This window comes from Macaca fascicularis, chromosome 4 (assembly GCF_037993035.2).
Source record: "Macaca fascicularis isolate 582-1 chromosome 4, T2T-MFA8v1.1".
Classification (NCBI taxonomy): Eukaryota; Metazoa; Chordata; class Mammalia; order Primates; family Cercopithecidae; genus Macaca; species Macaca fascicularis.
In genome coordinates this window covers 119,865,191-119,889,736 of record NC_088378.1, presented here as the reverse complement: position 1 = coordinate 119,889,736, position 24,546 = coordinate 119,865,191, and the positions used below count along the sequence as shown (strand labels likewise).

General features: G+C 37.8%; 1 protein-coding gene across 1 annotated transcript in view; it reads right to left on the bottom strand.

Moving 5' to 3' along the window:
- PKHD1 (PKHD1 ciliary IPT domain containing fibrocystin/polyductin) overlaps nt 1–24,546 on the bottom strand; it is a 464,388-nt gene that overhangs the window by 200,361 nt on the left and 239,481 nt on the right. Inside the window, 2 exon segments of the mRNA XM_005552760.5 lie at nt 15,152–15,280; nt 20,735–20,800. Of these exon segments, the coding sequence (XP_005552817.3) occupies nt 15,152–15,280; nt 20,735–20,800 (195 nt within the window).

Here is a 24,546-nt window from a genome sequence, read left to right as displayed (position 1 = left end):
CGCCTGTAATCCCAGCTATTCAGAAGGCTGAGGCAGGAGAATTGCGTGAATCCGGGAGGCGGAGGTTGCAGTGAGGCAAGATCATGCCACTGCACTCCAGCCTGGGTGACAGAATGAGACTCTGTCTCAAAAAAATATATATATATATATATACACACACACACACATATATGGTCATGTATAGCATACATAGCACATATTTTACTAACATGTCTTTAAAAGAGGATGCTTGCTACAGTAAATAAACACTAATATGATATTAAAACTCAAGTAAATGCCAAATATTCCTTTTCTGGAAGGATAAAATTTTAACCATATATTCCCAATATGATTTACTTTCTCATAAACATATTAATAAATTGCTAATTACAAATATGTACTGCAATACTAATGTACTAATGTAATAAATATTATCTACGTAATAAAACATATACAAAAAGAAAATGTTCAAGGAATAGATTAAGGAAAAATAAAAGTTTTGATATTTTCTATTTGTTCTTCAGTAAGTCATCGTTCAAACCTATGTTGGAAGCCCCCTACTAACTTAGACAGCTAAGACAGATCTACACCCCCATGCTTCTGTGCTCTGTGCAAATGCATGTAGATGTCAGTACACCTTTCATTAAACCAAATCAACTAAAGGAAGAGGAACGAACATAAGGAGAGTCATAAAGGAGAGTGGTGAGGTAACACACCTGTGGTGGGCTGTGTAGTCGATAAGAAGCTGAGACAGTGGAGTTGGATGGGAGATTACACCTGTTAAATCAAGTTTAGCCTAAAGCTGCCTCCTTACATATTTTAAGTCTGGCTTAAAGGCTTCTCCGTAGGTAGTGAATTGTAATGTAACTGGATATGTAAACAGACTGTAAACTACTCTTGTACCCATCACAGAGTTTCAGCCAATCAAAGGCTGAACCCATCTGGCCATTTCTGTACCGCATTCCTGTTTTCTGTATATCACTTTCCTTTTTCTGTCCATAAATCTTCCACCACATGGCTGCACGAGAGTCTCTTTGAGCCTACTGTGGCTCAGGAGGCTGCCTGATTTGCAAATGGTTCTTTGCTCAATTAAACTCTGTTAAATTTAATTTGTCTAAGGTTTTTCTTTTAAAATACCCTTCCCTCAGCTCCCTGAGGTCAATGTGAGAGTGAAGGAAAACACAAATTGTGAACCAAGCTCTTGATCCTCTTTGTAGTACATGAAAAGCAACCTGGGGTGAAGGCAGGGATAGAGGCAGGACGCTTTCTCTGAGGAGCAAGAGAGAGTCATGGGGCTTCCAGGAGAGCCTTGGCCCCAGAAGTTCTTTCCCATATTACCAGAACTCTGGAATCTTAGAGACACGTTTGTTTCTTGAGGGGCTGATTTTCCCATTTTTCTCCAGGAGCATTTAGAAGTCAGCAATTTGGGAACCACTCTACCTAAGGTATGTGCCTCTATTTCCTCACTACAGGTGATCTTGCTAAATGTAAACCCTATTCACAAAATGTGTACCATCACAGGATCTTGCCCACTTCTCTTTTCCACAGGATTTAGTAAGAAAAAAAAATGATGTGGTGAGGATTGGAATTATCAATACCTCAACTTATGGGAGGAAACTCTGCTCTAGACACCCATCCCCGCAGATTTCTCAAGAAGGAGGTGCCACACACTACTTCCTGCCCTATGATATACTGAGGAGAGAGGGAAGGGGACTGATGTGTCAGTGTCAGAGTTTTGATTCGGGACTACAGCCATGTCCCCTGAGCAAACACCCCAAGGCATTCAGCCTCACTATGCCAACAGCAATCATTCCTGCTGATCCATCACACGTTCACTGATTATACTGTCAATATGAATGAATGAGAGCGGCTGGGATTTAATCAGCATTCTATTCAATCCACCATGCCTCCATCCATTCATTCACTCACTCGGTCACTCCTCTAACAAATATACAAAGAACTTCTCCTCTTCTGGAGCTTCCCTGGACACAGGGAGAACAAAGATGAGAAGGCCCCATTGGTGTCAATAATATTCTGGAAGACAGCAGAGGAGTGCCTGCCATTTGCACTGCTGACCACACCCCGGCCAGCCTGGGTACAGTGCAGAACATTCACCACCTCCGTGCATGGGCTTTACAGACACCATCTCTCCACACACTACTCCTGCCTGAAAAATGCAGTCAGATGGGTTGTCTGTCATTAAGCCTGACAAAAACCCAGCACAATCTAGGTAAGAGCAATGTTTTTTATCCAGACACTAAATTGCAATCAGGTGACGTTATCATGTAAATAAAGAGGCAAACAGATGGTTTCAAACAAGATCCAGGGCTTTCAGAGCATTGTCGATGTTACAAATGAAGAAAAGCAAGGATAAGTCATTAGACACAGAGCAGGCCCTGGAGTGCACAGCAGCCCAACAAACAGAATCCTGGCCTGGATAATGAAGCCAAAACAAAAGGCAGTCACTTACTGCTTGCAATTGTTTGTTAATCAAATACCACTAATCTCCAAATCTGGGGATATGTTCTAAGAAACATATATTCATACTTTTTCCTTAAAATAGACTTTGCAATGGTGTCATCTGTGTATATCACCATGACCTTTAATAACACCACTTTCTAAAGGCTCTGTTTTATTTCCTCCCACATGTTTAAATAGGAACAGTGTAATGAACTAGACAGATTCAAGGAATTCAGAGGCCTAGATTTGACTCCACTGTCTCTGTGATCTCTGAGCTTTCTTGGACGTGCCTTCTTGCGATCATTTCCCTCAACTGTAAAATGTGAAAACAAAAAATGTGGCAGAGGCCATTAGCTGCTTCCCAGTAATAAGATCCTTCCTTAGTAATAAGAACTCCAATTTTTAGCTAAATAGATTGTCACCTGACCAAAAGACTACATTTCCCAGCTTCCTTTCCAGGTAGAAGTGGCCACGTGGCTAAGTTTACACCATTAAGATGTAAACAGAAGTGTCATGTGAGAAGTAAAAGAAGAATCCTTTCTCCTGTCTACTGCCTGGAATGTGGCTGCAATGGCTGGTGCTCCAGCACATTGATGGATCACACAGTGAATTTGGAAATAGAAAAATACTGGAGGACAAAAAGGTAGAAGGGGTCCAAGTCCCTGATACCATGGAATAGATTTTTATGTAAGAGAGATATAAACTGACATATCTATCAACTTCATACTGTAATAATAATTTTTAATAAAAATAATAATTTTCAGGTTTTTGTTATTCACAGAAGACTTAATCTGCCTAATACCTGGATACCTAAACTCCTAATTCCTAATACCTGGACACTAAAACTCCCAGAATTGTTGTGAGTGTTAAATTAGGTGTGAGAACTCTTTGTACTCAAAGGGTTTCCCTGAATTCTCAGCATATAAGCTGCTCTGTGAATAAAAGTGTTGCATGATCAAACATGCTGGAGAATAGCCCGTACTATATCCCCCTCCGAAAGTTATACAACCCACACTGTCATATAAAAGGCTTTGAAAAAAAAAACAGAAACCAAAAAAAAAGTATTTATCTGTGCTCAGTCCAAAATGTTTCAAATTTGTTTGACTTATTTATTTTTCCATGTGATGCTTATAAGGAGCCAGTTTCAGAGGAAACACTTTGAGAAATCCTTGGTAAATTTCTTACTAGTTATAGTTAATATCTAAATTGTTGCTTTCAGCCTTCAAATATGAATTGTAATTGAATTTACTTCTATGCCAGTCCAGGTCCAGGTCCCACAGTATATGCTTTCATCACTCTCTGAATGTTTCCTATAGCACATTTGTTAGTCATATTCATTTTTAACTACATGCAATTATATTTCTATCTCCCCCACTAGGCAGTAAGTTCCAGGTGGGTCTTGAAACTGTTTTGCTCATCATTTTATTTCCAATATGAGGCAAAGTGGCACATAATAAGTTATGCACCCAGTAAACAGTTGCTCAATAAATGCATGATTTCTGAACTCTGTTTTCATATCACACATGCAAACAGCAGTGATGGAATAAATGTAAATCAATTTTGGCTTTGCAAGGGGTTTTAATCTCTTTTAGCTCTCTTGGATGGCATTTGGACCATTTGCTCCACCAGTGCCTATGTATATACTCTTAATGAACTGAACATTAGAATGTCCCTTCTAAGTATCATTATTTAGTAGACATAAGAAATCCTGAGTAACATTGACCTAAAAATAAAAATAGGAGATTTTTAATGTACTTGCAGATAAAGAAAACCTCAGAATTCTCAGCAAGACCCATTATTGGGCTCAACTGGTCTGGATATCCAAGATAGATCACGTACACAGCTGGAAGCTGAGATTGGCTCTTGGTTACAGCTTATCTCCATCTGGGGCTGCCAAGCAGTGCTACAAAAATGACCTTTTCATGTGATTTGGATTTCCATAGCCTAAAGGCTGTGTTCTCAAAGGAAACACCCCAATGGCAAATGAGACTTCCAGGCAAAAGGATCTAATGCAAGCGTTCTTGTGACCTAGGCTTCAAAATCCCAGAACATTATTTTATTAATACAGTCTATATCAGTCCATCTAGTCACAAAGGCCAGCCCAGATGCCAGAGGAGGGCAGGAAGCCCCATGTCTCCATGAAGGAGCAGCAAGCATTTATAGGAAGGAACAAAATTTATGGCAGCCCTTTTTGGAGAATTTCTGCAATAATGACATGAAAATTATGATACCTATTAGAACCGGTGCTAGGTGCTGTTACTCAACCTTCTAACAGAGGAGCTTATCACATTTTATTTTAATATTTATTTATTTAATATTTTGATAACCATATCAATATAACTGATTTCTTCTATAATTCTACTTTATTTTATATATCAAAAAATTATTTAGAGAATGGGTCTAGGCTTTACCAGACTGCCAAAGGGATCTAGGACACATAAAATGTTAAGAACTCTTGAGCTGCTTAACAGTGTGGTAACCCAAGGGTCAGCAATGAGCCAACTATGCCATTCCTGCCCCTGCTGGCCTGCCTGTACCTATAAAGACCTTGTCACTTCAGCAAAGTTCTTATCTCTAAACCTCTGCACATGAGGAGACTCCAAAAGCTCCCTCAAGGGAGTATAATCAACTCAAGAAATGGCAACTCTACCTAAACCATTGATTGAGAAATCATGAATTATTTAATTTTACATTCCAAAAAATATCTACATGGAAAACAGACCATAAAGAGAAAAAGAAGTAATTCAATGAGAACATGTGAAAAGAGCCCTGCTCTGCATTAAAAACTCCCATGGGCAGCTGCTCCTTGCTTGGCTTGTACTTCCCAATCCCAACCAAGGGGGTAAAATACATATGTAATCACTCAGGTTCCCTTCTTTTGTAAGAAAGGCCTCTGTAACACTCCCAAAGAATATTAATTCCATGAGACAAAGTTCTTGGGGCAATAAAACTAGGTAAATTATGTTTATGCATTTTAATCAGGGGAAATTTTCATTAACCCTCAGCAAACTTGTTGCAGTGCAAATCATAGAATATGGGGTTGGCACAAACTTTAATGGTGATTTCTTAGTAGGGTGACCCACTCATTCTGGTTTGCCTCAGACTTTCCAGGTTTTATCACTGAGAGTCCTATGTCCCAGGAAACCCTCAGTCCTGGGTAAACCAGGATAGCAGGTCATTCTCTTTACCAATGATTTTAAAGATATTAGTTCCTGATATCAATGTCCCCAAATAAATATTAAAACCTATGGATGCCACTTTCAGTATTCCAGAGCTGAAAGTAATTAAACAATGAGCTCTGATAGAGTAATAATGTTGCCTGTTTTAAATAACATGGACTTCAATTCTTACCTCCAGAATTGAACTCATTCTAAGAGTTATACATAATCTCCTAAATTTTAAAACAAAATATATTTTGTATTGTATTGTGTTTTTGTAATACTCTACTTTTAGGAAAGGACAGTGATTCAGTGATTTTGTTTTCTTTGTTTGTTTGGTTGTTGTTGTTGTTGTTGTTGTTTTTGAGATGGAGTCTCGGTCTGTCACCCAGGCTGGAGTGTCGTGGCAAGATCTCAGCTCACTGCAAGCTCTGCCTCCCGGGATCAAGTGATTCTCATACCTCAGCCTCCCAAGTAGCTGGGATTACAGGTGCACACCACCACGCCAGGTTAATTTTTGTATTTTTGCTAGAGACAGAGTTTCACTATGTTGGCCAGGCTGGTCTCAAACTCCTGACCTCAAGTGATCCACCTGCCTTGAACTCCCAAAGTGCTGGGATTACAGGCATGAGTCACCGTGCCTGACTGACAGTAATTTCTTAAATGACATAACCTATTCTGTTTTCCAAATCAAGCTGATTAAGCTATGCACATTAACCAGTTTGGTGGAACTGAACCTAATACCTGAGCCTATTAATTTAGAACACTTGGCAGTATTGTAACCAGAAAGTGACCAGGGACAACCTGGCTGCCACCTTAAAAGTCTGCTCATGGGCAGTAATGGCTTTTAATTTTAACAAAGATATGTGTATCCTTGAAGACACTGATATAATCCAGATGTGTGAAACTATAAAACAAGCAAGAGATGTTACATTAGGCTTTGCATTTAATTAGTGGGAGCCTGCACAGAGGATACAGTTTATTCTCAAGCAATTTCCAAATTACCATCCTCCTTGTACTCCTTGGAACATTTACTGTTAACCACCTCCATCATCTTGGTGTTGCTCCTTTCTTGCCTTGCCTTCTACTGTCCTGGTTCTGATTTCATGACGACTGATTCTATGACATCTCTTCCTGCCACTTAAATTAGCATTTCCCTAAGATGCTGACTTCTACCCAATCCTTATATCTCTCTGCAATAGCTCTCATATGAGTCCTAATCCCCATTCAATACTCAAGGCTTCCTTAGTCAATTCTTCTGAGGATTACCAAATTGCAATCCAGATTCTCAGTTGGCCTTCCTTTTAATCTTCTGGTCCATATTTCCTGTTACTATCTAGGCATCTGCACATGAACCTGAGCATATGTCTATAATGGAATTAATTATCCTCCCTGCTAAACCTACTCCTTTACATGCATCCCCTACTTCTACTGATGGTACCCCTACACATTCACCTGTGTGTAAAAGTTCTGGTCATCTTTTCAGATTCATTTTTCTTTATTTTTTTTTTGCAATCAATAAATTGCTAAGCCCTATCAATTCTCCTTTCCCATCAAGTTTATGATACTTATTATATTTTTCCATAGCAGCCATCCTTGCATTTACTGCTACCATATAGCTTGTAATTTGTATTGTTAAGGCCAAAGTATACTTAAAATCCTGGGGAAAGTAATGCATAGTTTCTTTAAGAAATAGTTGTAAACTGGTGCTGAAAATTTGTACAGGTTGCATAAGGAAAGAAGTTGCTATAGTAGCAAAAAAAAAAAAAAAAAAAAAAAAATTACACCTATTGCAACTGAAGGAAAGCATCATAGGTGTTTTACAGGAATACCTGCTAGAATTCTCTCAGGCTACAACTGAGAGACCCAATAGGGTCACACCTCTGGAAGACTGAGATGGAGTATTTGAAATCATAAAAGCAGTTATTCTCTAGGTGGGAGTAGGTATCAAAATAAAACCCCAGTCTCTTATATACTTCATGCTTGCCAATTACCTCCACCCCATGATCTTTACATCCTGGGGACGTGCGCCCCTCCTAGAAAATGACTATGATCCATGACGCTAACACTAATAGACCATGACGATGAGTGTGTTTCTCAGGTGAGTGAAAACAAGAAAAGGTTTGTAAAAGCCCTCTTTTAGAGTAAAACTCGAATTAGTTCCAGCAAGTTAGCAAGCCATAAAGAGTGTCAAGGTCTACATGACTTTGGATCCCAAGAGTAGATACTAAGTGAGTTCTAATTAGCCCAGAAACAAATGCCATGATTGAATCAAGCAGAGATGGACAAATTAAGATTAGAAAAAGAATCTCAACCTATTTCAATATATTTATATTTTTTATGTTTATTTTGTCAAAGGGAAAATGTACTGTTATTTTAATCAAATTTTCATTTTTATGAAGAAAAGCATATATAGTTGGCGGAAAAATTCTTTCTAATTCCAACTCCTAATTGTCCACCCTGGCAAAAGCACTGTGTCACAGGTCTTGATCCGAAAGTTTAGGGGACCGCTGCTATTTATTTGGGAGCATCCATTTGAATCACGGTCATTGCAACTAGAAGGAACTCCCTAGCCTCCAAGTGTTTCATCTCAAAATTCAATCTTATTTTAGGAACAAAACAAATAAAGCAATAATAGTCCCTCTAATAAATTTTAGAGGTCAACTTAAAACACTGGGTTGAAGCATGGGGACTAAAATTTCACTCAGCTTTGGTATAAAACATAATATAAGTTTGGGCAATAATCAACATATTTCATAGCATTTTACAATTTATAAAACACTTGTATTATCATGGTTCATTTTAGTTGGATTAGAAAGCCACTACGTTTCCCACCAACTCAACAATTGTATGTGTCTATAATTTACATATATATTAATATTTATAAGTAAATCCACCTCAAAATAAAACAAATAAATTACTAGGTAATCAGTTCATCAAGGGACTCCATATAGCAAAGCATTTTATACTTAGACTGCTTTAAATTGTAAGTTTCTATAGTATATTTTTAAACAATTTGATATATGAAAAGTTTATTTACATTCATCGTTTCAAAAATAAACTGCTTAGGAATGTTGGTGAGAACACCTGCTCTGTGGAGTCTGAAATCCTGGTTCTTCCTTCTAGTGGTGAGGACATGACTTTGACATCCTTAAAGCAAGGTTCACTAAGGTCTACGATTCCCTCTAAGAAATTGTCTAAAAGGAAGGAGAAATAGTTTCCAAAGATCCTTTCATCTTTGACTTCAGATTTTCTTTTTATTTATATATTTTTATTTGAAAATAATGTCGATTTAAAATTTTGGGTCAAAAGTAGCTTAAAGAACAGCTTTTCCATTCACTTTCTAAACAAGGTCAAAGGAAAGTTCAACTGTTGTCTCCCTGATCTTTAATGTGTGCCCTGAAAGAAAATGATCAAAATATGTTTCCTCCATGTCTTTCCTCATCCCACCACATCCCTCTCTTCTAAGAAGAGGCTCTGGTCACACATGTAAACATTTGACCACAAGTTGCAGTCCAACAACTATCGTCCATTCTCACGGCAAAGTGAGCAGTTCCAAACTGGGGGCCCAATTATGTTTGGAGAGTTGACAAATACCACTTCCAGGCAGAGAAGAGGTGGTATAATCAACACTAAGCATTACAGGTAAAAATAAAATAAAATAAAGAAACTAAAAACCCTTTGAACAGTCTGTCTCCTGGTGTTCTGTAATTTCTGATTCATGCAAGCCAACAGAATCTAAATAAAGTCTTTCCAGACGGGGAAGACAGCACAAATTTAGCAGACTCTAAAGCACCTTTTGAATTAAGTCAGGTACATCTGCTTTTAATTACATACATGCATATATACTTACACACATAAACATATACACAGAGGTAGATTAAAGACAGCTGCAAATTCTTAGCTATTCCTCCCATTGAGAGGTGGAACCTAATTCTCCTCTCCTAAATCTAGGCAGACCTCAAGACCTTGCTTGACCAAGAAATTTATGGCCATGATATTCTGAGCTTGCCAGAGCCAGCTCAGAAGGCATGTGGCTTCCAAATAGGTCTCTGGGACTACTTACTTTTGGAACACCCTTTCTTAGGCTATTCCTTCTTGGAATCCAGCCATCATGTTGTGAGGAAGCCCAAGCAGCCCCATAATTAAACCCATAAGGAGAGGAACTGAGGCCTCTTAGTTGATTGTCCTGAGCTCCCAGCCAATAATCAGCATCAAGGCCCAGCCATATGAGTGACCCATCTTAAAGGCATCTAAAGGCAGCCAAGGTTAGCCTTCCAATGACCACAGTCCAGCCACTATCTAACTACAATGCATGGAAGAACCCAAATTAGAACATCTCAGCCTAGCCCTTCACCACAAAATTGTAAGCAAAATAAAATATGTGTTTTACGTTGTTAGGTTTCTGGGTGGTATGTCAGGTAACGATAGAGTTTCAGAACACCCACTCCACTTGTCACCATTCTGATGTCACACATTACAAAAAGGACTCCAGTAATTGAAGTCTAAATGTCTTCCCCTCCCACTTGCTAATCCAGAATAAGTGGGGCAGCGGTCTTTAGTGCTTTTATGTCCCATCCAAATGGTACAAGACCAAAATTTGAGAACTGCACAAGCTATAGAAACATCACCAATATTTGTTTGGTTTCTAAATGGTGTTGTAGACCTACATCTCTGCTATAATTCAGTATGAAATACTGAATTACATGTAAGCTCAGATAAGAAAAAGGTGAATGAAGTCAATAGTTCTATAATCACAACATTTTATAGAAGTTCCTCCCCTCAAAAATTACTTTCTGATTTATTATCATCCTGCTTCATATCACCAACCTATTATGATGTTTTGCAACTTAACAAGGAGGTGCATTACATATTGCCCTCTTTGAACATCACATGACTTTGACAAGCTTCTCTGGCATTTAAGGTACTGAATATTAAAAATCAGAACAAACAGAAGAGCTATTATAAAAGAAAAACAGTGCTCTCCCATTCATGTCTTCAAATAAGGACAGTTCAAAGTAATATAGAGAATGTAACAGTGAATTCTACCACACACATAAACACACAAAGATGCTGAGGCTACATGATATCATATCTGTACCCTTTAAAACAGAATCCTGAGAAAGCACTGGAGGCATCTTAAAGAGCAGAAACTAGAGTGATCCTTTTGCCACTTGACAGCTACTCTTTATGAAGGTTTGAGATTTGCATAGTAAGGCAGAACTTGTTCCTACTACTTAAGAAGTTGAGAATGCATTCAGGCCAATTTTTCCAATATTTAGAAAGCAAAGACAGTCAGATACACTTATTTGTTGAAGCAAAGTTATCATGAACTTAAACTACAAGAGCAAATTCTTAATGATTACCTCAGCTTACTCTATATAATACCACAGAGAAGAATTTACAGCTCTTTAAAAATCCAATGTCCATAAAGATAGAACGCCTTGAAGGAAAATGATACCATACTTAAGATAGTGATATCTTTTATTAGTACAGTAAAGTCCTATTTTTATGGAATAGGATGGGTCTGAGGTCATTCCATAAAATTGATTTCCCAGAAAATGGAAATAGGCAATTTACTCTAAGAATTTTATTGAAAAATTATGCTATTCTATTTGAATAATGATGGGAATGTTCTACATGTTTCCTTTATTAATGAATTAAAATACACAAAACACCATAAAATTATATTACAGGTTCAAAAGTATCACTTAAATCTTTTTTACCAGTCACTTTCATTTTGTAAAATCAGCAGTTCCATTAAAATCGTATTATGTAAAAATGGGTTTTTACTGTAATAATAGTTATTACCTATTTAGCTCCCAAGGATGTTGTGAAAATTAAATAATAAGCCATTGGAAAGCAAATACAAAGCGTTGCTAATACCAGAGGCCAAGAGGGGCAGCCAGATGGAAAAATGAAGGAAAGGAGCACCTGATACATTACAAATCACAGCTTTCATCTGTAATTCCATTACCACCAAAACTCTATGCGGTGGTCATGTGCACTGATGTTATCTCATTTCATCTTTCTTAACATTATGATATATTAATTATAGCCCTAATGTTATAAATAAGGGTCAGAAAGGTTTACAGCTTGTCCAATGTCACACTGTTGTAAATGTCAGAAGCCAAATGTGAACCCCAGGTTTATCCTAGTCGACAGCTCATCCTATACCCTGAAGGATCCCCAGTAAGCCCTTGTGTCTCATAACTGCCCCTCTAATTCTTACCTCATCTTTCAAAATTCACTTCATATGCCTCTTCTTCCATGAAGCCACCTTTACCCCAGAGACACTATGATTCTAAACACATTCAGTATTTATTATGGCTATTTGTTGTATTATTGTGCATTGTGTGTTTTATTAACCCAGTTAAATCCCTAGCTGTTTGAGGTCACAGTTATATGGTACTTGACACTGGGTTCCCAGATCGTGAGCACCTGGAACTGTGCCTTGAACACAGTGAATGTTTGGTAAATATTTGCTAAAGTGAACTGGAAAGGGGGTGCTCATTTGAATTACAACTGCATTTGCTACCAGATGCAAAGCAAATGCGTTTACTAATGGTTCATTGCATTAGAATGGTTCTAATGCAATGGTTCATTGCATTGAATACCTCTTTGGGAAGTATCTCCAGTTTTTCCAAGCAGGTGTGATAAGATTAAATGCCCCAAGTAGTGTATCTGACGTACAGTAGATACTCAACAAATAGTAGTTTTTTATTTTATTTTTGTTTTATTTCAAGTTAAAGGAAGAACGTGGATGGTAAAGAGAGGGGCATAAATTCAATATAATATATAGCCTAATTTGGAGATAACAGAGCAGGTATGGATGGTAAGTTTTTCTGAAAAAAGAAAGATACAATGAAGAGTTAGAACTCCCGATTTAAATTCTCTGATTTTCTGCCCAGCTTCTTTATTTATTAGCTGGGTAAACCTTGAGCAGGTTACCCTCTCTGCATCCTAGATTTTTCATCTGTAAAAACAGGGATAATAACAAAATCTACTTATAGAGTAGTTGTGAGAATTATATGAAAAAAAAATCCTTCTAAAATACTTAGTATAGTGCATGTCACACACCAAGCACTCAAGTTATAGTTGCTACTCTCACTATCATTACTATCATCATGAAAATCATTTCATAATTCTTAGGAATCTGTTCAAAGGAGAAGACATTATTTTCCAGACTGGAAAATCTTAGAGTGGTATGTGTCAATCCTGTCAAACCCAAAGATTTATTTCTGCTATTGAATTATGAATGGGAGCAATGAGTTCATGCACTTCATTCAAACGATGCTTACTGAACGTCTACTTTGCGCCACAGTCAGGTGGACAAATTTATTTGATTTAAAGAAGGCTAGGAATGAAAGAAACAAGGGGAGCCAGGAAAAGGTGGAGAGTTCAGAGAGAGACAAAACCACAAGCAGAAAACCAAGTTAGATTCAATCCAGAGACCCATCAGTGGTCAAAATATCAGTCTGTCAAAAATCAGAAGGGAAGAGTAAGGCAGAGCAGCTCCTGCATAAGACCCCAATCTGAGTGGTACAATGGATTCAATTGCTCATCAATCACAGGTCATTTGTTGGAGATAGAAGAGGGGTTATTAGAGAATAGGAGAGGGGCAATGAGCAGGAGAGGGGCAATGAGCAAGGATTTTATTTTTTATATACTACACATCTGTTTTTCACTCACCTGACTTTTCATGTGAAAGCTAGAAATAATGAAAAATAACCGTGTATATTTTAAAAATCTTAACTTTTCTGATTCTCACAATAACACTGAAAGGTCAACTGGAAAGTCCTCTCTACATCCAATGTCTGTGCCCCACCTCCTTTCCCCCACCCAGCATTGATTTGTGCTATTTAAGAGCAGTGTCACGGAGAATTCAGGCCCATACTATGTTATTATGAGCTGACCATACACAAAGGAATGAAGGATAGTGGAGAAAGCCAGGGATCTCGGGACCCAGGGCACACAGTGGACACAGTCAACTGCAGGGCCAAGCAAGATGGCCAAGATGGCTCCTTGCTCGGCAAAAAAACCCCAAAGGATACTAAAAGCTTGGCAACCTTCAAAAGCTTCTCTTGCTTCCTGCATGGGGTGGGGGAAGCAGCTTGCTTAGTAGGAAAAAACCATAGCCCAGGGCGAATCCGCTGGCTAGATTAATCAAAGACATGGCTGAGACAGAACAGATTTTTTCTTTTCATATAGGAATGACTCACAAGCTTGTTTATTCAAAAAGTTACATCCTCCATCGAAGAGAGGTGGTTGATGGGGAAGCGGGATGATAATAATAATTGACGTTTGTACTGGTCAGCCCACTCACGCCTGTCCCTTGTGTCTCTGGGCACAGTCACACAAACACACCACCAATGGGAAGAAGGTGGCTTGTATATCTTGTTTCATTCTTCCTTCGTTCTGCCGCACAAATAAAGCAAAGAATACAGTGACCCTCTTATTTTACTCGTAGTCATTTTAGAAAGGGAATGTGCTTTATTGGTTCAAGATGAGGACTGGAGGAAAGACTGCTTGGGTTCAAATTCTGACTCTGCCTAATTGCAAACCATGGGGCCCCGAACAAGTGACTTAATTGCCATAGGCCTCTGCTTCTCCATCTGTAAAAATGGGGATAATAATGTTACTTATTTCATAAGGTTATTGTAAGGATTAAATTAGTTGGTACATGGAAAACAGTTTCCGGCACATTGTTAGTTCTCAGTAAATGTTTGACATTATCATTATTATTACTTCACAGATGGTTAAATGTTCTTCCATTATGGATCTTCTTTTATTCACTATTATCTTAAGAGGTTCAAATTAAACCATAAATGTAATTAGGTCTTTGGGGGAAAATATAATTGTCCTATGAAAAACATTTTCTTCTCAGGCTAGGAAGATATTCTGGAACTTTTGAAAACTCTCTTTTAAATAAGAAGAATTTTGTAAGTATGACTGTGTGTTTCTGTATATCTAAGAAATCATCTTTTTAAAAATATATGTGTATACTGGAAGATAGGTCTAGATAGATAGATGAATAGATACATAGATAGATATTTTTCTATTTTATTAACCTACTTCTCTGCAATTTTGAAAATTCATAGCAACCGAAGAGCTTGACATTTTTCCTCAGTCCTGTATTTCAAAATTCACAAAGGCAAACCATCAGAACACATTAATAAATTGTTCTCTTCCATACCCTCTGTGTCTTTCCAACTTAAGGATACTAGAACCTGTAAATCCATTCTCTGACCTGTAAATCCATTCTCTGACACATGAAGAAAATTAACCAGCTAGTGGATTATTTTAACTCCTTTCAGCATCACAAGTACTTATTCCACTTTTAATGAAGATATGCTAGGTTAATGTTGGGGGATTTCACTGGTCTATGAAATTGCTCTCCTACATTAACCCCCCAAAAAAGAGGAAGAATGAAACAACGTAAGTGCCTACTTATTTCCATACTCGTTACTGTGTTATACAATATAAATGAAACATAATAAGATCTGGCTGGGTTCAGCCTGTCTGTGATTCATCTCCTGAGTTATTTTACTCACTGGGTAAAATGAGAACGTCATCCCCAGGGCCTGGAAGGGTATTGTTGTATCCTCCCCAGCCTTCTTCAACACCTTGCCATGTTTCAGGGAGGGACCATTTTAAAGCTGATTCAGGTGCAGAGGTAGAAGCTAGAAAATAAAAAAAAAAATTTGAAAATCTAATTCATTGTGATAACTTCCAAATACTATCCTTATTTTAGGATGCTAGTGGTATTTTCACCTCCCAAAGAAGTTGTCTTTTAACATTTTATAAGTTTCTGTACAAATATTTATCAGCTAAAAAGCAAGTAATTATTCAATCCTTAGATTACCTTCACTTCTGAAAAATATCCCACTTTTGTTATTATACATTTGTGTTTTGCCTTATAATATGGCATGCTTATCATGAAATATTTAGAAAATGCAAATAAAGAAAGGTAATAATTGCCTATAATCTCACTACCTTGCAATAACTACCTTTTATTTCTATTTCCTTCCAGAATTTCTCAGAATTTTTACATAATTGAGATTATATCAAATCCTGTTCTTATTTTTTACACCCAGTTTGAATTTTGCTTAGCTTAGCCTATTTTCCTAAGCATTTTATCATATTATTTAAATGCCTTGTAAACATAATTTTAGTGGCTACATATCATATTTTTTAAATCTGTAATTTACTTAATTCCTATTGTCTGACATTAGACTCTTTTTACTTTGTTAAATTGTAAATAATGCAGTGTTAACTGTCTCTATGCAAATCTCTCAATAATCCTGATTATCTTCTTCAAATACATTCCTCAATGGAATGACTGAGTCAAAGGTTATGTTCTTCCCACAGCTCTCCGTACATATTAAAGGCAGGGTAATAATCTAAAAACTTCTCAGGGCAGTAACTTACAGACAGATCATACATTCAAACTAGTTTCTATTGATTCTGCCTTTGATGATCAAATGGCATTTTCTATTCAACCATTCTACTAGTATCTCCATCGCATAATTGAAATGTAAATCTAATAATTTCCAGTGGGAACTATCCAATATCATCACATCACGCACAACACCATGCTGAACCATATCTACTTGTTCTTTTCTGGGACATGATTACTGGTGCAGAGTCAGAAGGGCAGAGAGATTGCCTCAAAAGAGTAGAATGAAAAGGCCTCCTCTTTTGAGGGGAGGGAAGGAATCATGTCCATGATTTGCTAATTTTACAACATAAATAGTGAGCACCTTCTCTATCAGACCTGCCCTTAAAAAGGAGGGATACAAAAAGAAATAAAATGTCACCCTTGCCTCCAAGGAACTGATAGTGTTATGTCAGTATTAAGAGGATAAAAACTCTACACAGGCACTGAGGGGAGTTCTTTTTAATGGTACCTGATAATGAAAGGAAGCAAGATTTTGCCAAGAGAAGCTTCCTGAGGGAAGTAGAATCTCAGCTGCATTTTAAAGGCTTAGAAGTTATTCAGGGAAAGGGGAGGTTGTGATGAGTATATGGCAAGAGGGTTGCACTGCAGACAGAAGGATGAGCATGAGCAGAAGCAAAAAATGGGAAGTCCACTGGAGGAATGATAAGAAATTTGGTGTTGCTGAACCACAGGGCTAGAAGACAGGTAAGTGACAAGGTTGGTAAAATAGACAGAGGCCAGAGTATGAAGGATGACAAAGGTGGAGGGGCCAGAGACTTCCAACCCATTAAGGGTATTATTAAGAAGTGGATGAATACAGTTTGTGCCACAGGGCATTTGGGGTATCTTTGTGGTCTCCAGATGGAGCTATGCAGCAAGCAGTGGAAAAATATGAATTGGAAGGATGGGAAGAGCTCTGAGCCCAAAGATGAATTTGGCATCATCGCCCTAGAAGCTGTATTTGAAACTCTAAGGGTGGTTATAACAGCTCCAGAGGATTTCAAGGTGAAAAGGGAAAATGCCTGATGCCAGAAACACGAGGAACACTTAGTTATTTTTTCTACCAGACCCAATTCCTCAGTAGTCATGGTTTAATTAGAGCTCCAGGATAACCTAAAAGTATATAGATTGTGGTCAAGCAGAAACCATAGGCAATTTAATTAGTACAAAATATACCACACACCTTGGGAATAAGGCAATGTCTTGGAATAAGGATCACTCAGTAAGAGGCTTTATAAACATTTCATAAACTCCAATACTGTAATACCTTTCTAAGTTTTCTCCCAATGTTGCCTTCTTCCCAATATTAGACCCAAAATACCCAGTTGGGGGTTGAGTAGGGGTATTTGTGAGGGTGACCCCTAGCTTGCCCCACAAAGTCCAGATAAAATGTCTCTGATGCCTCATTTCCAGTGATATTTCAAACAGGCAACGATTGTTCTCTAAAACTTCATGCCAAGCTCCAGGAATCTTTAGTTACTCCAATTTTATATCACAGATGATGGAAACAAATATTCTGTACTTTTTTCACCTTTACTCTTGCTTATAAGAGGGCTGACACAGTCTTTAGTTGGACAAATTAGGCCTTCAGGTAGCTATTCTAATGAAGGAAGGTTATTATGCACAAATTTAATTATTCTATACCATCCTGTCTTAAGATAAGAACACTAACGGATAAGAAAACATGTTTCAGTCTCCTGTCAGAGTTATCAGATTTCTATACAATTAATATTAGGATTCTATATGACTACTATTGACAATCAAATTTGTGGAGAGAAAAAGAAGCCTCCAAGAGTTAAAGAAGCATCAGTCAGAGATCTACTGGGAGAATTAGAAGAGAGGAAGGTCTTGGAATCCTAAGTAATACAGCATCTCCAGAGAGCACAAGTGACCTTGTTAATAGTAGAGCTCTGGTAAGAGAGAGAATTACAAGTGACTGTTAAACTTAGCAATCAGGGCATGGGTGATCCAGATGACAGCAGTCCCAGTTGAGTGGTTCAGATGGAAACCACATCACAGTGGATTGAGGAATGCACTGGAGGTAAGGAAGGAAAGATGTTGGGTCAGATCATCCAAAAAGCTCACTGAGGAATGAATAGTCTTAAGATTTGAGAACCACAGCCTTTGATCTGTCTTCTGAATCTTTAGATAAATTAGACTAGTTTCAAAACTGCAGCCCATGAATTTTGGTCTGGACCAACATTCCTGATGAGGCCTCTCCTTGCTTCCCTGTAGAAATTTGTCACTCAACAAGCAGCTAAGATTGTAGGTGGTCTCGAGCCTGATATATGAGCCAAATGTTGCCCTCCACACCTTTGCTCTTCATCAACCCAGGTTTTCATGGCTCTGCACGAAGACGAGGCTAGGCTTTTGAGAAGTTTGCAGGACAGCATCTGCTAATGGAAAATTCAATATCCACAAATTTGTTTTGTTTTGTTTTTAATTGGGAGGCACTGAACAGAAGAAGCCAGTAAGGAAAGAAAGGTTAACTACACACGACAATGAGTTGTTTTGCTGATGGGAGAAAGTGTGGAAGATGCAAGAAGGGGTGAGTTAACTTTGAACAAGAGTAGGGCTGCCTGAATCTCAGAGATCAAAGAAAGGAACAAAAACTTAAGTCTGTGGGAAAATTTAGGAAAAGAATCCCTGATGATCTGGATGTTCTCATATGACCATGGACAATATGTGCACTTAGTATGGGTGCATACTACATACTCATATGGGTTAACATGTAGATAGATGGTTAACTCATTCAAACATTGGATTGACCCATTCAAACAATGCAATGAATGAGTTAACACAGATAGATGAGTTAACACAGATAGATGTATTAACTCATTCACTCATTCATTCTTATTTTCAGCAAAAAAATGATATTGCAATAATTTTACTGTTTTACATAGAGCTACTCACTAAACAAAATACATGACCATGTTTAAATTTTGGCATTAGCACATATGCTACATACCATGAGAATCAGGCAATGTCTTGGAAGTATGTTATTTAAAATTTCTTCCTGATGAATGATATTGTACTAAATCTGTAACTCTTTGTGTTTTGAAATAGTTTTCTGTCCCAAACTATACGAGGTAGGAAAACTGGCTAGATTTTAATATAACTCAAAAGTTAATCTATGCTTAATAAGGCAATGTAAACACATTAGAGGCTACATTGTATAGCAGAAGGAACACTGGGCTGAGCTGAGACACCTGAGTTCTTATCTAGGCTTATATGACTGACTACTGATATGACTAAGTTTAATGTCTGGACTTCACATCCCCATTTGTAAAATGAGGTAACTGGATAGGATAGCCTGTAAGGTCTCCACCTTTGTTAAAATCCACAACTCTATGAAGTATGGGCTTTCTATTTATCAGCAGTTGTAATTGAAGCATTTCCAGTTAAACTGACCCCTTCTAAAAAGCTCTGTATGCTAGACACCACGCCGTCCTTCCAAAGAATCCTTAGTACAGAAATCATCATACTACGTGCTGAGTGACGCCACCCAGACTACAGATGGTTGAACCAAGAATGGCCATTCATAGATGATCCAGTATCCGCAGAAGGGCGCCTGGCATGAGAGCTTCCCCAATAGGTATGTCCTCTACAGACTAGGCAGTGACACAACCAATCAAATCTCTTCTTGAGGAATTTGAACATAGAAACTTTCAGAGAAGAGAGAACTATCCTTTTCCTTATAACAGTTATTTTAAAACAACTGTATTAATTGATTACTTAGTAGTTTGACTGACATCCCCAAGAGATCATAAGACCCCATAAAGTCAAAGTCCATTCCATCTTGCTCATCATGGTATCCCCCACACCTTGCATAAAAGGCACTCAATAAACAAGGCACTTTGAATCATCTAAAGGCACAGAGAGATGAAGGACAAGGAACATAAAAAACAAAGTGTGTGGCAGCTCAGAAAACATTCTGAAAACAATCTTGAATCACATTCTTCATAGCCCAATAAATATGGAGTAGTAACCTTCAGGATTATTGTTTATAGTTTTAGTCCAGTTCTCTTACCTCATTTATCTATTAATTTAAATGAAGGAATTAGATCATTTTCTGATTAGCAGGGGCTCTGCTCTGACATAGTACAAAAATGCCATTGAAAATTAAAAGAAATCTCTGCCTTTGAAAAGATTTATTCCTCCTGCAAATGTATAGTTAAATTGACTCAGAATAAACAAAAACAAACAATGAAATACATCAGAAGGTGCTTAGGAGACATTTAGTCTTCGAGAATTTGGCTTTTTGAGTTAGAAAGATTTCACAGAATGATCTGACTTTTGAGGAGGGTTTGTTTACCCTGATTTCCTGAAATTACCAGGAACAATTAAAGTTTAGAGATACCCTGAATTTTTCTTTCCATTTGGAGGGGGCCTAATAGCCCATCTGCAGATCTGGGGTCCTATGTGCACATATGGTCCATAATTTATGAAATGTGCTTATTCATGTGTTTCAATTCTTACTTTCATTGTTTTGAAAAATAAATGCACCTTTATATCATTTTTTGACATGCAGATACATATTTTAGTTACAGGGCAACACAATAGAGAGTTATCAGACATATAAGCTTTAGGACTGATATCTGCCTGTTTATTAACAGTACGACAAGGTGGAATTTGTAGAACTACTGGAGGACATTCTGCTATACTAGACACTTCTATTTGGTGTGTTAATACTCACCTGAAATAGTTGGGGGCATACCTTCCTTCACCCAGAGAATGACTCGAACTCGGCCTTCACCTGAAACTACATACCAAAAGCCACAACTTGCATGTGATACAAAGATCATCTTAATATTAAAGATAGTCACATGTGAGAAAAAAATAATTTATGCTAAATTCTAGTTGCCTAAATTTTCAAAACAAAAAATGAAATCCTTGTTAGTTAATCTAACAATTGATTTCCAACATTTGATTTTGATTAAACTTAACTGTAATAAATGTCTCCAAGAGAACCGGCACATAAATAATTAGGAAAAACAAAAACAGAAACAAAACCTTTAGCCATATGTTCTCTGGAGGCCAATGGTGTCCAGCAGGGCATATACCTCATATCCTATTTTTCTCTTCATCATTTTGTAGGCTCAGCTTTTAGAATTCATGTGTTTTTCACCAATAGAGTTCAGACCATCCATGAAACGTATTTGCTTTACCTTTATCCAAACAAATTGTCCTTTTAATGAAGCCTTTTCCCCATCCCCCATCCTCCTCCCATCATCCAAGCCAACTGAGCACATTTAAAAGGACTGGGGTTCATTAATTTTAAGTGTTCAATAAATTAGTGGAAATAATCAAAAGGCCTGATTCTTTCTGATAATGACAATTTGATGTCAGTATAAACCAGTAGATTAAGCTGGGAACATATGCTCCTTTGCCAAGAGAGGCTGCTATAATTAAATAGTGAATGCATCTACAAGGTGCTCTCACGCCTGATTAATTAGTAATCAGGTGCACAAACTCCATTTTTCGGTCACACCTTGTCTCTTATTGGTTAATTACCTTTCTGCCTTATCATTTGTCACATGAGCCACACCTCCCACCACTGGAGGGCTCCATGTTGCTGAAGGCTGCAGCCTCGGGGACCTGGCCGAACTCACACTCTCCATTTTGTTTTCCTGGAACCCTAAACCCTTTCCTCCATCACAGATGAAATAAACAGAGGATCATTCTTTCTAATTATAAAACATAAGCAGCTGGGCACTGTAGTTCATGCCTGTAATCCCAGCACTTTGGGAGGCTGAGGTGGGCAGATCACTTGAGGTCAGGAGTTCGAGACCAGCCTGGCCACCACGGTAAAACCCATCTCTACCAAAAATACAAAAACTAGCCATGCGTAGTGGTGCACTCCTGTAATCCCAGCTACTAGGGAAGCTGAGGCAAGAGAATTGCTTGAACCCTGCAGTGTGGAGGTTGCAGTGAGCCAAGATCATGCCACTGCACTCCAGCCTGGGTGACAGAGCAAGACTCTGTCTTGAAAAAAAACTAAAAAATGAAAAATAAAAATAAAACATAAGCTTCAGAATATTACAAAGAAAATGATCCCCAAAGAGATCCATGATGAGACCTCTTCAATTCCTCTAATCTTATTTTGGTCATTTTCTCTTTTTAAAATTTTTCTAAGGATGTAAAGCTCAAGTTTGTGTCTTTCACCTTACACTGCCACATGCTGAGACCAGGTGCAATGACAACATGCTCTTGACATGTTCTACCTTTATCACCACTTCCAAGACTTTGCTTAAACTGTTCCTTTACCCTGTTGCTGATTTCACGCGTCTTTCTAACTTAATACTAATAGTAAAGTCACTAGTCAAGGTGTCATTTCCTTTTCTTAAAATAAGGTCTAACTCATCCACCTCTGTTCACATTGATTTGTGCATTCTCTAAAGTTGAAAAGCACTTCTAAATCCATCCTGGGATATTCATCCCAAACTTGTTCTCAATTTAATAAATATTTATTGAGCATCAACTGATAATTTAAGATTACATCAATAGTTAGCTATGTCTTCAAATTTTTGAGAGAGAGACTTTTCTCATGCACCTTATGAGACCAGATATTGCTAGAAATGTAGATACCTCATTTTCATGGGCCAATTTAGAAATCCTAGGTTTAATCTTGTATCTGTAGCTCTTTCCACTACACTGCACCAGTGGCTTCTGGACTGAGTGGTGACTGATTTTCTTAAACCTCTACACATGCACAAATGGTCCCCACCTCCGGGAGAACCCCCTCGCAAAACAGACACTGCAAAACTAAAAAGTATATTGAAAATCTATTGCTCACCTCACTAATGTTGAGTGTGTGAATGCCAGTCAGTGAAGTGAAGTAGTTTCAGGATCAGAGCAGATAGAGAAAAGTTAACAAAAGCTGGAAAAATTAGAAGCCTGATTTCCTGGACCACCACCTCTACGTGCCTCTGGGGGCAGATGAGTATGAGTCAGAGGGCTATCTTCCCAAATACCATTTTCTGGTCATAGTCATGAGAGACAATAGTGAATGGTGGGAAGAATATGGGTACTGGAGCCCAACAGCCTGGATCTGAATCCTGGCTCTTCTGGTTCCTAGACATGGGCCACTGACAAGTTAATTGCCATTTCTAAACCTCATTCATTTCATCTAAAAGTGGGAATAATCATACTATCTATCTCATAGGGCTATTGGAAAGAAAAGATAGAATAATCCACGGAACATGCTTAGCACAGTGCCTGGCACATCCTGAACATAAATGTTAACTATTATCAATACTGTCATTATAGCATGTTCATGATTCCAGGTGCCAGTCAACAAGGCTCAAGAAATATGCTTTAACTTTCTACTCTTTTTACAGCTGTATCCAATCATGATGGGCTGTAGTATTACAGAGTTGTAAGCAACTTAACCAGATCTGCTAAAGTTTGTTAAGTGTGTTGACTCTATAAAGAACTGTAAATGTGAAGTGCCATTTCCAATTTGAATAAATACAAAGAGGGATGAAAATCATTTGAGAATGAAGGTATTGACTTGGGAAAAGTTTAAAAGCCTTCCACAAGCTGTGATATTGTACATATGTTTTCTCAGTGCTTATGATTTCTGATTTTGTATTTGTAATATGAGAATGGTTAATCTTCCATGTTTATAAATGGAGCCCCATTGTAGTTGATCCTTCCCAGATTGTAAGAAGATCTGATGCTCAAAAAGACAAAAAAAAAAAAAAAAAAGTATTTGGGTCAATTATTGCCAACTTTTTCTGACGAGTGCTATATGATCTAAACTTGCTATAAACACAGACATCTAGGGTGAAGAGGAAAATGTGCTAAGAAAATGGCTCCTGGTAAAAGAGAGTTACTAAAGTAGATATGATACTAGCGCCTACCAGGTTAATGAGTTGTGTCTGATAAATTCTGTCCTTACTTAAGGCTCTAGGAAAGAGAAAAATTAATTAATTCTCTCCCTAAGCAGGTCTAATTCTCTCTTGAAACTTTAGAGGGAGAAATAAGCACCCACTTATTTAAAAATAAATGGTTTATAATTATTATTTATAATTATAAAAATAAATAATTATAAACCATTTATTTTAAAAACATGGAATCTTAGTAGGTTACAGACTCCTTCCCTATTTCACTCTTTCATTCATATTCTCATTCTCACGTTGTCGTTTTAGTTTATGCACATATTAGTACCTCTCATTCAGGCCACATTTCTCTAGTGTGCCAGCCACTGACTACATAGTGAAAGAACATAAAATAGCAACTGCAATCGGTATCTGCAAATGTCACGCAATCCCACTCTACCTCATGACTTCTCTTTCTGTCTTTGTCTGCCCTGGACCCAAGCTCCAGCTCTGTCTTCCTGAGCCAGCTGTCGACTCTCTCTGCATTTTTACCTATTACCTCCACATCCTCTCTGTTACCTCCTCTGTTGCCTCCACATCTTTTCCCTGTCCTGACTCACAAATCTGCACACCCCTGCTGTTCCTCCTGTCCTGCTCAGTGAACTTGACCTCATTCCCCAGAAGC